At 38.1% G+C, this 14,198-nt stretch overlaps 1 protein-coding gene across 1 annotated transcript; it reads right to left on the bottom strand.

Annotated features, from left to right (window-relative positions):
- Positions 1-1,261: 1,261 nt before the first annotated feature.
- On the bottom strand, positions 1,262-12,370 carry limd2 (LIM domain containing 2). The gene is made up of 4 exons (XM_085404596.1): positions 12,176-12,370; positions 4,510-4,554; positions 4,168-4,304; positions 1,262-4,068 (listed from the first exon to the last, which is right to left on the bottom strand). The coding sequence occupies exons 1-4, from the start codon at positions 12,176-12,178 to the stop codon at positions 3,909-3,911; spliced, it is 345 nt and encodes a 114-aa protein (XP_085260722.1). The 5' UTR covers positions 12,179-12,370; the 3' UTR covers positions 1,262-3,908.
- Between the last annotated feature and the right edge of the window lie 1,828 nt (positions 12,371-14,198).

The raw sequence follows: 14,198 nt of genomic DNA, 5'->3' as shown, positions 1-14,198 counted from the left end.
GTGACTACACCATGAAGCTCATTGAGAGGCCAAGGGTTTGCTGTGCTGTCAACAAAGCAAAGGGTGGCTACTTTCAGGAATCTAAAATATAAAACATATTTAGAGTTATTTATCATTTTTTTCTATCTTGGCCTCAGTGTTTTACCTTTAGTTATGCCATCTTTAGTTATGCCTTTAGTTATGCCATCTCCCTTATCCATTCTTATGTCTCTTCTGGTGTTCCGTGTCTCCCTAGTCTATCATATGTTTTATGTTTGTGTGTTCCATATTGCCAAGCTTGTGTTGTCTACGTCTCTCAATGTTTCCTGTTTTATTTTGAAGAGTCGGGTGTTTCCATGTTCAATGTGTTTTGTCATTATGTTCATTCCAGTCAGCTGTTTTCCCATGTGTTTCCACTTCCCCTGATCACCTCTTCTGTGTATTTAGTCTGTGAGTTTTCATTCAGTCTTTGTCAGGTTGTCTGTTTTCCTTTCTCCACATCAGGTTTCAAGTGGTTTCCATGATTCTGTTCAGAGCATGTTCATGTTTCAAGTTCACTTTTTTTTTTGGTCCTATACCTTCTCTCATGCTCCTGCTCATAGCTGTTAGTCTAGTCCACAGGTGTCGAACTCCAGGCCTCGAGGGCCGGTGTCCTTGATCCAACACAGCTGATTTAAACGGCTAAATGATCTCACCCTGGTAATGAACTCAGGTGTGATGACCCAGGGTGAGATCTAAAACCTGCAGGACACCGGCCCTCGAGGCCTGGAGTTCGACACCCCTGGTCTTTCCAGTTTTGTTTTCGCTACTGTTAGTTTTGCTTTGGATTTTGTATTCATGTTTTTCAGCCAAATAAACTGCTCGCTTTTTGTTAAACTTAGTTTGTTTTCTCCTGTCTCTGATTTTGGGTCCGTTCATTTAACGCACTGGCTTTGCAGCCGTGACAGTTCTATATTCATAATACTTTGTTAATTCCAGATAATATTTTGTGGTCAAAGTTACTCCAGTAAGAACAGCAACTAACTAAACCGCATTCAAAAACAAAATATATTACAAAATATGACAAAAAAGCTGTAATATAAATATAAATATTGCAGAGTAAGATGGGCAGTATTTTTCACTGCAGTGTATTAGAATACAAGTATAGTGTATCAAGTACTTCAAAGTTGTACTTAAATGTAGCCAATTACCTTTTGGATTACTTCCATTACAGCTAAACTTTATTAGATCTAAGTATTTCACCACAAATAAAGACAATGTAAAACTCAGTGTGTTAAATCAACACCAGCATTTTATTTATTTATTTTTTTCCAAAAGCATGTTAAAAAAAAAAAAAAAAAATGCACAAATGATTGTGTATATTGGCGTAGAAAGAGGGCGCTCACATTTTAAAATGTACCATACTACAACTAAGCAAGAGAGAGGAGGAGGAAGAGAGGAGAAAGACTGCATACAGTCCAAGCATCCTTTTGCTGTAAGGCCACCTCAATCCACAGGTCATGTCTGTAATATAGAACACACTTTCAAAGATGCATACGTTTAAAATGTCTTTATGACAACGGCAATAAAAAAGGAATTCCACATCAAGTGTAGCACAGAAATGAAATGATTCACAGATTTAACAATAAAACGTCACACTGCAATCATTCACCTGAGCCTTGTGGCACCAGTGTAAAGTGTACCTTGTCTGCTCTATTAGACTTGGACATTGCAATTCACAGATTTTGCAGTTGTACCTTGGCGAACTGCTAACAGAGAGTGACAAACACAGCATTTTCAGATACAATTCTCTTGATTTTTAAAGCATTCTCTGGGATCCAGAGGGCCGTTTTAAAATGACATAAAGAAAACATACATGTTCACACACACAGTAGAATTAGAACTTTTGTACATGTGAATAAAGATGGTTAGGTGGGGAAAAATGGCTGCTGGTTGAGTGAAGTAATCCTATGTTAAAGAGTTGGACTCTACAATAACCAGATCTGTTTTTAAAAAGGCATGATCACAAGATTGTTGTAAAGATCTGTGCACTCAAAGGTGTTTTGAAAAAGCAATAAGGTCAGCTCTTTGTTTTCTAAGGCTTCTCTTTAAAAAAAAAAAAAATCCATCTGTTTTGCTTCCTATTCTGCACAGCAAGCTCAAATTAACAGTAAACCCTCAGTCACAGAAAGTACTTTGTGCCATTCAAGTGTCAGCGGTACTCAGACATTTTCTAAAATGTGATGATTTGATGGCTTTGGAGTTATCCTTTGTACAGAATGAAATAAAACCATGGAAATCTACATTGAATTAATTGTTCTTACATGTTAAAACTAAATAAGATCAAAAGAAGCTGCTGATCCAACTCAAAAACTTGAAAATAAAGGCTATACTCAAATCATGGGCAAGTTATCGTTTTATCCTCTCATGTGAGACGCTATTGTCACACTTTCCCCAGCAGGGGGTGCTCTGCACTGGCTTTTGCATGCAGCCACACATCAGGGTGCCCATATATGTGACAAACTATCCATCCATCTATTGTAACATTTATATTAAGAAATAGGTCCAGTTGCATTTAGCAAATAAGACAGGAGAACCAGAAGGCATTAACTGAAAAAGGACTCAGGGGTTCAAGACAGAGTGACTGGATGTTTATGTCGCTATAATACATCTTTTAAAACTTCATCACAAGACAACAACAAGCTGACAAGCATGAAATTATGAAGCAACACACTGTGAGACCTAAGCTCTGTCCATCAACATCCTCATTTATAGCATACATGCAATAATCAATTTATCCAGGTGTTTACAGTTCCTCTTAAAATGTTTCATAGGACAGATGGAGGGATGTTTACATACTAAAGCTCAGCTTCCCTGCCATAATTAACCTTTTGTCTGGTGATCGTGTGTAGATATATGTGCAAGACAAGGGTACAGCACAGAGGGGAATGTTTACTAATCACAAACTACAGCTAGTATACAGACAGTATACAAAGCACAATCTGAAAAATTCATTAAAATCGTAACCATAAAAAGCTCAGAGATCAACTTATGCCATGACATCAATCAAATCTAAACTCAAGTGGGTCTAAAAATGTTAAAAAGATCATCGCTACGCAAGAGAAACAAATGAAAGTAACACTCACACCACAAACGATCAATACAGTCATAAGATAAGGCTATCAGGACCCAGTCATGCCAACATGCAAGACTCATTAAAATAATGAAGAACCGTGTGATGAAGTGAGCAATAATAAGACTAACGAAAGCTAAAATATAAACACAAGAGGTGAGTTGTTGCTAACGTGCACGGTTATTTTACAGTACATTGTACCCTGTTTGTTCCTCAAATATATGAAACCTGACAAACCTGTCTGACAGGATTGTCATAATACAGAGGATCGTTTTTTTTAATTTGATGTGTGTGTTTTTACAATGAGTAATAAAATCTGATAAGTCTTCTTTTAAACCCATGGGTTAAAACTGACCTGAGTGTATGCCCTAACGCAAAACGTGATGCTCTTTAACCCCTTAGATATGCTTGCCTGAGCATACTTATTTCTAAAAGTAAAAGGGTGCAATTAATTAAAACAAAATAAAAAGAGAGAAAAAAAAAAATCTTCACTATTCCACTCTCCACACCAGAGAAGGCTTTTGGTCACAATCAACTACCAATTTCAAACAGGAAATTGGAAAATACAATTAGGAAATTAACAGTTATCATCAAATTATACTCAAAATTACGGTAAGTGGTATATATCATGACTGCCCAGTAATTTTCAAGATGTCTGTGCATGTATTTGTTTTGATGGCATTTAAAAAGCGAGTGAGTGCGTGGGTGATTTAACAGTGCCCCAGCTTATGAGGCATGTGTTCATCGTGATGCATTGGAGGTGTTAGGAGGAGGGAAAAGAAGAGGCAGGTCTGCGACAGGACAAAGGCAGACATGATTATGGCGTCTTTGTTATAGTATTTGTCTCCTTAGCGGCCCAGAGCTGTTTGTGCTGCTCGCGTCCAAAACCCTCGTCATAGTTTCCTTTGCTCTTGAACAGTTGTTTGAAGTGGGGTTTGCAGTAAAATTCACCTTGAAGAGATGCAAAAGTGCCAAGGCTGCCAGAAATGGAGGAATCAAAGAGTTACATGCCGATCACAGTGGTCAGGAGAAAAAAAACAAAAAAAACAAAAAACCAGTATACTATATATAATCACCTGAGTTTGGCATTGCAGTGCCTGCAGCAGAAACATGCTGAATGGAAGACAAGGTTGTTTGCAACCAGTTTCTCCATTGGGTAGACTGTCTTCAAACATGATGTACACACTTCCTTCTGGGTGTTGAAGCTGAAGGACTGAGCACACAAATATACTGCTTTACTACCAGGCATGCACATAATGTTCCCAATACAGCCTTTTAGCTTTAGCAAGATGAAAGCTAGACACTAAATGCTCTCTCCTAAGATCAAATGCTGATGAAAGTGAAGTTGGGCATAAGTATCACATGCAGGTGAACACAGAGCTGTGAACTTGGGATAAGACAAATACATATATGTTTACCTTGGATCGTTGAACGGATTTTTCTTCCGTGGTGTTTCCGGTGTCCTGCGTGAGCACAAAAAACACATTTAACAATTAAATAAATGATTCAAATATGTATAATGCATAACGTGTGTGCTATATACGCATTAGAAATATTAGGTAACACTGTCCGATAAAATTACAGGCGTCACAAAAATCATACTAAAGGGTATTTTCACTGTCCTCTTTTTACCTTTGCCCGTGTTTTAATAGTGTCAATCTGATCTCTTTCTATTCACTCCATCTGTCTCTTTACACCCCTGGGAGAGGATCAGGTGCCTTCTGTTTAGTCATGTGACTTGAGCTGTGCGTTGCTCTGCATGGATCAGCCCTCAACATAGCAGAACAACTCAGACTCAGTCGTTCAGTTAAGAAATCTTAAGGGATAATGGCATGGACTATTACAAAAGGTAGAAGAGCTCTCACTGAAGTAATAAAACTGATGTGCTGCTGCCAGTCTTTATCTTAAAAATGACTCAACTTTGCAATCTGTAATCAGTTCATGTAATGAACCATTTTGTTTGACTCAACCCTACAATCATGCACATTCATAAATTTACTCTTTAATTCTCTGGCTGCCATACAACACAAGTCAGCACAGTTTTCTGCACACTACGGGTGTTTAAAGTTTTTGTCATGTAACTGCAGTTTCGTTCAGTTTTATAAGCAAAAGAGACACTTCTCAGACATGAAGACGGTTAAGAAAGATGAAAAACTTGCTGGAGGAAGTGACAGTAGTACTGCAGTAGGTTTCCTGAAGCAATGAACATGATCACATCTTTAAGCAGAACTAACAGGTAGATGAAGCAGATAATAAACAGAAAAACATTCAAAACAAGTTTTTCAAGAAAACTTAGTGTGCAGAAGAAGGGAAGTCGCTGTTGAGGTAGGGGAAAGTCCACTGCAGACTTTGCTAAAACCCTATTATATAAGGCAATCTGGCTGGAGCTGGACCTTGGGGTGAGGTTATGGTGGTTCAGAGACTGCTATAAACTTCAAAGCTCTTTAGCATCAGAGACAAATGCTGATTGCTGTTTTTTTTTTGCAGGTTTATTACAGCTTTGAAAACAAAATAACAAACAAAGAGTTAAGACACATTAGAGCATGAATCGCTCTTGAACTGCTGACACGAGTCAAGAGCAGAAGTTAAGCAACAAACCAGTGATAAATAGCATTGCAATGTGCTTGACATGCCTGAAAAACTAGATCCCTGTACTATGTATAGGAGTGAGCGATCCAGGTGCTTTCTTGGTAGTCAGAAGTTTGTTTTGAACAGTAGAGCAAATTAAGTCTTACAGATCACAGCAACTGGTCCCATTGCCCCATAAAATCCAATTTAGCTAGACATAACTTATATTGGCACCATGTGTTATATGTAAAAAATTATTATTTATTTTCTCATTTATATTACTGTCAAAGTCAGGCTAATGTTTGGTCTGCATTAAACACACAATTCACGTCGTCACAGAACTCCTGCTCATTGAAGTGCAGCAAGGCCACAGCTAAGCAAATAGCAAGTATTTCTGGCTACAATCATAAATGATAAAGTTTTGCAAAACTTTATTGACAAATGTGGCTTCACAATGTATGGATTATTAAATCACACTTCCTGGATTGTACATCACGTGTTAGTTTAATGATTAGAGAGGTTCTACTTGATTAACAGTGTAAACTGTTGCCGTATTAATTAGCATATTGTTTTTGAACAGGGCTGCCTTTAATGCACCCTCAAAGGGAGAACAGCAAGGGTGTTGTCTGTACTTATGACATCCGGATGACATACTTTGAAACGATTGGTTCATTAACAGTGGGGCCATGCCGCTTCCTGTAGATGTAATCACATCCCAACAGTTGGACGTCTCCCCGTTATCCCCCATTCATCTTGAACTCAGTCATTATGCTGCTGCTGCTCGCTAGCAGACAGCTCACACTTTTCTGGTTATCTAGCAAAATGCATGATAGACCACTTCCTGTTGCTGCAATACAACTGAGAAACTAGCATGCATCTGATCTTCTCAAATGACTGAACACTACAGAAACTCAAATTTGATTTTGTAATATTTGTAAGTTTTTTTGCAGGGGACATTTACATCAGTAGAAGGCTGTAAAGGCTGATAAGGAAGTTGTGCAAATGAAATCATGAAATAAATGTAAAAAGGGTAAAGTGATCAAAGCAAAAGCAAAGACTAGCTAATGTTTTGTTTTCTCTTTGGTAAAAATAACCCAGCAGCATGAGTTTCTATGTTAGGCCTGGGTAGTCATTCCAAAAACACGTACACAAACATGCAGGAAGACTTGAGATTAGCTTGTGCCATCTTGTCTTCTTTTACCTTATATGGGTCTCAGTTGCCATCAAACAGCTTGAATGTGGCAGGAAGTTGTTTTGACACATCTGGCTTCCTCTGTCTTACATAGTCCCAACAAGGAGTATAATCACTATGTACCTAACCAACTTTCTTACTAATAATTGACTGTAAACGGCAACTTTGTGCTGTATGAATAAATCGCAATAAAAAAATTTTAAAGATAAAAATTGATCTAAACATAAATAAAGTTTTGTGGAGTGATTAATTAGGCCTGCAATGAGTAACACTGTTTTAACTGTGGGGCAGTTCAGCATACCAGTGTATGAGGAGCGAGAGCCAGCTGGAGCGTGGTTATCTTACCAAACAAAGAGCACTTTCACTCAAGTTTTCAAATCTTCTTGGAAAAGAGCTTCTACTCTTAGCTCACAGCATCATTCCTCACATTCAGCCCTCACATTGCTTTAATCTCACATGCACGTATGCTTGTGTGCATTTGTATTCATGCTGCAACCACCTAGGAGGTTTTGTTCACTTTTGTTGACTTAGATTGAAGGTTAAATACCTCTATTACACTTGTATAGTAAATAAGAAGCTACACATCAACCCCGTAGCACCATCGCTTGCTAGTACTGGTGCTACAGGGTAGTTTTTGTTACAGTATGGCAGAGGCATGTTAGCCATTTTCCCTATTTATATTCTTAGCTACAGTATCTTTCCTACAGAGCTTTTAGCAGCAGTAAGCAACTGTGCATCCTGATCTCCATGTTGAAGTATGATTTCAATCCTTTGACTTAAAATACCAAGGTCCCAAAATCCTACTCTCCTTTTGAGGCCATGGATGTGTTTGACCAGGGAGTCAAATGGCCCTCAGGTCTGTTCTTATTCTGTCAAAATCAAGAGGAGACGTAATAGGGAGAGTATGTGGAGATGCCATTTAGGAATTATAGGAAGTATTAAGCAATAAAGCATATACAGTCTTCACTGATGTTGACGTTAAACAAGCACCAAAACTACAACCCAAGGCCCTCGATCTCTAAATCTTTGAAATGTATACAAGAGCTGTCTGCTGATGTAAATCGCAGACCTTTAACTAGCTACAAAAACTCTAAAAGAGTATTATGGGGGTGAAAGTTCAACATACTAGTGAAGTTCAAAATTGACACACATTTTTTTCTATTGTAGTGCTGATGGACAGAACACAAGAAGGCAAATGCCACCACCTCACACTTGATTATCACTTAAAACACAGAGTGCTGCAGCAGGCCCCTACAAGGGAATGGAGGGAAGCTATGTAACAAATGTCATTTATCAAATAAGGTTCCCAGTCTCTCTCTCTCTTTCTCTCTCTTGCTTACTTTCTTATTTTTAGAAACAAGATCATTGTTTAATAATTTGGAAAGCAGAGTCAAAAAACCGAACAATGTACCTCGTCGTCATTAACACATCACACAACAGTGTTAATGAGCTTGTTTATCAGCAGCCTAACGGTTTCACGAATAAAAACAATAATTTTCCAGACCAGTACTTACAACATAAACCTAGAACTTGAATATTTATTTTACAGAAAATATCTAACTGTACGTAATATGGATGTGCAAGCTACGGAAATGATCCAACAACTACAAAACCTGCTGAAGAGATTCGATAACGCTTAACGTGAAGAGACAAAGCAAGCTATGTGGACAACATGCCAGAGAAAGGAAAAAATAAAACACTCATCTGATATAAGGTTAATTTAAAAAAAAATAAAAAAATCTGTGATGCAGAAATATTTGAACATGGCTACTGGCTGGGGAGCAGCTAAAAGAAGAATGACATGGTCTTGTTCGCCAGAGCACAGATAGAGGTTTGCCTCAACAGTCTGCAGAGTAATCATGTCTGAGCCAAGTTTTGGTATTTGCTTGACCACTACTTCTCTTCTTCTTTTGAACTTCCTGTATAAAAGAAGAAAATGACGAGGCATTTTCTGTGTTCGACAGTATAGACCATTTATCACATGTCCACGTCTCATAGGTTTTTTCACTTCCTGTCTAAGATTGACAAAGAAGTTCGTGAAACCTATGTTAATGAGAGACGACATGAACTTTAGGGGTGAACTGTGAGACTAGAAGATAACATCTTTTTAGTGCTTTTCTGATTCAGTCTATCATTCATTGTTTCATTATCTTGGCATTTAACTGTGAAAATTAAAAGATCGTCATACAAGAAAGCTGCAACCAGAAAAGTTGTGGCAAATATGCTGTGCATTAACTTTTTGATGAATAACAAGTCAATCCCAACCATTTCTGATCTCTATTTTCTTTTTGGTTTTGCTGTTCTGTTAATTTAAGAAGTAGGAAAAGTCTTTCAGTAGTACAAAAACCACAACATTTTAATATCATTTGCATGTATCATTTCTGAGAAGTAGTTTGCCATTTCAAAAGGAGAAAGTGTTACTGACTTATCACTTGCAGTTAAAAGCAAGAAACATATAGTAACTTATAAGTTGCACTGCAGGGCTACCTTTGCTGAAGAGACCAAATTCCAGTAGCACTACTGTCGGTGCTGGTATTCAGCAGCAGGTGGTATGTTTATGGTTTCTTTTTAAAACTGAAAGAAGTAAAACCAGCTTATAAAAAAAATGTTTTAGAGACCCGGAGTCTGTGTTGACTTGATGTAGCAAAATGCCACTGCTTTCAGCAACCTTGCTGGAGGTAGAACAGAAACTGATGCAAGTTCAAGACATGATCTGATGTTATCGGGGACTTCAGAAGAGAGACCATTTCACAATCAACTTCTTCTCCTTGAATGGAATTCACCGTAACATGTCTCATCCCGTCTACAAAAAAATGGCCCCATGCAAATATCTGCTTTGCAATCACAGCAAAATTTCCATCACAGTGGCAATGGAGGGCAAGGAACAGGAAATTAAGTGTTGCTCAATAAAGTGCCTTCAGTAGTTACTTCTCAAGTTCAAAAGTAATCATTTGTGAGGTGATTGTCTGCAGACCCCCACAGACATGAGATATCTTAGATGTTCTCTGTTGACTTATGATGCTGTGAGGAACTGGAGTACTTCAAAACTATTTTCCGTGAGGACTTTAGACGTTGGACTAGTGCTGACAACCTCAGAGACAAAACGTAATGTGAGTTAATGGTTTCAGTCCAGACTGAAAAATACTGGTATAAAGAAGAGACACGCAGAGCTTTAAATGGCAGTGGGGGTGGCTGGGGAGACCGGACTGTATAAAAAGAATGGAGAAAAGACTATAATCATGTTGAAGTTTCTTATCTTCAACTGGAGCAGTTGCTGGCAATGGTCCGGATTGTTGCTGTACGAGTAGAGCAGCCAAACCTTTATTACCAGCACCACACATCTGTCTGTGATCTGATTTACAAGAGAATGACATGAAACTTCTCAGGAAAATTAAATAAATCAAAGAGAAAGTAACGTACTAAGACTTCCTGGAATGAGTCTTTATGCAGGTTTACAGACTGCGAGACTGCACATACCCACAGGAAACGAAAGAGACGTGTATTTTTTTCCTTTTACTAGGTCAGGTATATTTATGTGCTCAACTGGCAATCAGTGATTTGCCCAATGATTGAAAAATACTGATTCGTCTCTACACAGCTGATTTGGCTTGCAAAGAAGTGACGTTCCCATGCAACAATAAAAAAAACACAAATACACACACACACACACACACACACACACACACACACACACACACACACACGATATATATATATATATAATCAGTTAAAAGCATTAAATCAACTGTGAAATTGTTTCAACATCCTTCCAAGCCTGAGCCTGCCTGCTTACACATACCTCCTGGCTATATTTCTTATTTTCAGTAAATGATTGATAGAGGGGGATATAAAGGCACAGGTATGCACCCAGTGTAACTATGTGCCACTTTTTCCTGCAGCTCTATGCCATGGACCTGCTGGCGACCCATTTAATACTCCTCTGCACATCTGACAGCAGGCAACCCCCCCCCTTCCATCCAACATATGGCACTTCTGACATGCCCAACAAATTAGGTTTTTGTGCCGTTAATGGTAATTGTTTGACAGAACAGCATATGGACAAACTAAATACAATTTTTAGTAGTCCTCATTGCAGCTTTGGAAAATGGGGTTTGCTGAAAGCTGCTTTATTTATTTACTGTCTGGGCAAACAAGTGAGTCAAACTGCAACAACAGGCTCCCAAATCCAGCAGGATACTGACGTAGTTCAGGCAGCAGAACAGGGTGTCAATCTGTGCAGTCTACTCCAACTGAAATTACACTCAGACAGTACACTGATGATAGTAGGAAATCAGAGAATGACGGTATACTTACTTAAGCCTTCTCGCCATATGCCAGGGCCATAATTACAGATTTCTAAAGCTGTGGTGCTTTGGATGGATGAAATGTGGTTTTACCACACCGCACATAATGGTTTGACAATACAAACCACTACAGTAAGTGCAAATAAAGCTGAAAACCCAGTCACTTATACATTTGGAAGGCGACTTTGTATGCTGCAGGGCAAAGTCAAAGAGGACCATTATATTCATTGTATATCCATTGTATTCAAACCTGGATAATTGCTTATCCCTCAATGAACACAGTTATTTCATAGGGATGCAGGAATGCCTGGATGGATGCTGCTAGTCAACATTTATGTTATGATCATGTATGAAGCCAGCTGGCTGCAAAGTATGCCCAGTGAGTGGAATACAACACGCATCTTTATACTTTTTTGCGTGCTTTTCTTTCCCAGGTTTCTTGAATGCTCGTCCATGGTTTGGTGTAATTGCTACAGAAATATCAGGTGCAAGTAATGACAATCTGCTATGGCTAGTGCAGCTCAAGCAAAACAAAAACATAAATACACGCCACATAATATTCAGCTGATTTAAACGCATGTATAAGTAGGCCGATAAAAAGGAACGAAAATTAATAAGTCGTAGACTTAATAATAAGCAAGAGTGATTTGTAATAACGCACCAATAGTATATTTAGATACTATGGTTAGATTATAGTAATTAGCCATCGAGCTAGCTAACGAGCAGACAAGAAGCGGCACACTGTTAGCATTTCTGAGGAACACGGCGGCTGCGGCGGCGGGCATTTAAATTCTGTGGAAATTTTTCAGAGCTGATTCTCTCCTCCTGCCCCAGCAATTCACGCAGTGGTTTACATAACAAATCGGTTTCTACACAGCTAACCGTTCCCGGGTGGAAAGACATTACCACCTCACATCTTCTCACAAAAAAAATTAAAAGAAGAAGAGGGGCGCGCGGCGGAGGGAGGGGAGGCTGCAGACACACACACGGTGCAACAGACAAAAAAAAATACACACTCACCATCTGGCTTCTTGTCTGCGATACACTGGCTGATAACACGAAGTCTGCTTGCTCAGTAGCTGGAGGCAGATACCTTCCCTCTCATTCACTTTTGGGTTAAGGCAAGATTTTTTTTCGGAGACAGTAACCCCAACGCCGGCGAATTTCTGCCTCCTCTTCGCTTCTCGTTTCGGGTTTTCAACGGAACGTGTTTTTTTTTCCTCCGGCAGAAGGTCGCACGCTATTGGTTCTCATCTGTTCTGACACATTCGCAGGTTATCGGACAAATCACAACTAAGGCTCGAACAGAAAGTTTTTAAATAAAGGTTAAATATATTTTAATCGTAATCTACATGTTTTAAAGGAACAACGATAATAATTTCCGGCTTATTGGTTTAGATATTCTTTGGTAATTGCTTTGAACTGCACATTTCTTCTGATATTATTCATATTATTGCTACGTGTCTTTCCTGAATTCATAAGTGTGTGAACATGTCATGTAAGCTTTCGATGCTTTTTGTTTTTTTCTATGCATTAAATTTGTCAAAACCATGTGACTAAATGTACCGCGGAATCGTGCATTATTTTATTAATTTAATTCACTGATAATCCTCGTGGGGTGATGCGATGGCAGTATTTATACACAGGAGTAAAAATGTGCTATAAATTGAAAATATTTTTAACTTACTACTTACTTAAATACATGTAGTTCTGATCATAAAGGTGCAAAATACTATTGTACTGTGTTCATCTGTTACAAAAATGCGTGTTGTGCAGGTTTTGTGCCTTTAAAAGCTGCACTGTTTGAACCCGAGCTATAGCCTTCCTGTGTGGAGTTTGCATCTTTTCCCCTGGGTACTTAGATTTCCTTCCACAGTCAAAATACATGCATATTAGATTATCTGTGAATTCTGAATTGGCTATGGGTAAGAGATAGGTAAAGTCCTTGAAGTGCATAAAATAAAGTGTTTCGTGAATGTATGGTAAACACTTCGAGTTGTTAGTATGAGTAAAAAAAAAAAGATATATATATATGAATGTGAGTAATATGGAAGTGATAACAGTAAAATCACTCAATGTGGACAAACTGAGATGTTATGGTGAAAGTGCACCTTTGTTTCTTTAGACATCTTAGGCTGTTCATCATAACACAAAAATCTAATCGTGTGATAATGTGTGATATATTATCAGCACACATATTTATTTGCTTTATCAACTATCAGCTTTTCACCTTATTCATTATATTTGTTTCCCGATTCAATCAATTCTTAAACCAGGAGATTACAAGTTACCAAAATAAAGTACATAATGTAAGAAGACTAATGTATTTATATCCATATATATCCTCATAATAATGTAGAAATGCTCCATCAAAAGTAGATAGTCTTAGATCTGTGTAGGTTCTTGGTGATCCCGGTCACGGTAGTCTTAAGAGCTTGAAAGTTTAGACAGTGATTGGACGTCTTTAAGTTATTCGAGGACATTGCATCATTGACTTAAAAAATAAATAAATAAAATAAATCACCCCCACTTAAGAAACAACTCCCACTAGGGTTTAAATACCTGGAACTCTTCATCTTTTAGACGCATCTTGGATGAAAGGTGAAACATCTTCAAAGAAGTTAAATATGTCCAGTTGCCTTCTTTGAAGCTCTTACACACAGGAAATTACACTTCATTTTGATCAAAAGCTCCAGACTAGAAGCCAGTAAATGTTAGTAAAATAGGTAGCCATGGTAGAATTAATTTGAAAATACAGGTCATAGTGTTGAGCAGTGTGCAACACACTGAAGCAGTTAAACCAATCGTTATGTGAAGTGAATGCCAAATATGGAAGAGAAAATTGGTTAAACTTTTTTGAAAAGGGGGAGTAAAATTGTGACATGCTAGTTATTTACTTTTTGCTTTGTAGTTTATGTGAATAAAATTTGCACAGGGATTATACGCAAATATCTGAGCTGCCTGCAAAAATATGTTTGACACCGCTACGATTATGTGTAATGATGCGTATCACAACCATTTATGCCCCCCAGTGGCCACAGTG

This window comes from Rhamphochromis longiceps, linkage group LG4 (assembly GCF_057381845.1).
Source record: "Rhamphochromis longiceps isolate RC_006_pf linkage group LG4, R_longiceps_female_GT1.1, whole genome shotgun sequence".
Classification (NCBI taxonomy): domain Eukaryota; kingdom Metazoa; phylum Chordata; class Actinopteri; order Cichliformes; family Cichlidae; genus Rhamphochromis; species Rhamphochromis longiceps.
Note: the sequence above shows the minus strand (reverse complement) of the source record. Positions and strands in the feature narration are given on the sequence as shown.

Bases quoted from the DNA above. Each gene is read 5' to 3' on its own strand.
- limd2 (XM_085404596.1), bottom strand. The intron at 4,305-4,509 runs GTAAACATATAT...TTGTGTGCTCAG, and splicing joins AATCCGTTCAACGATCCAAG to TCCTTCAGCTTCAACACCCA. The intron at 4,069-4,167 runs GTGATTATATAT...CATTTCTGGCAG, and splicing joins CACTGCAATGCCAAACTCAG to CCTTGGCACTTTTGCATCTC.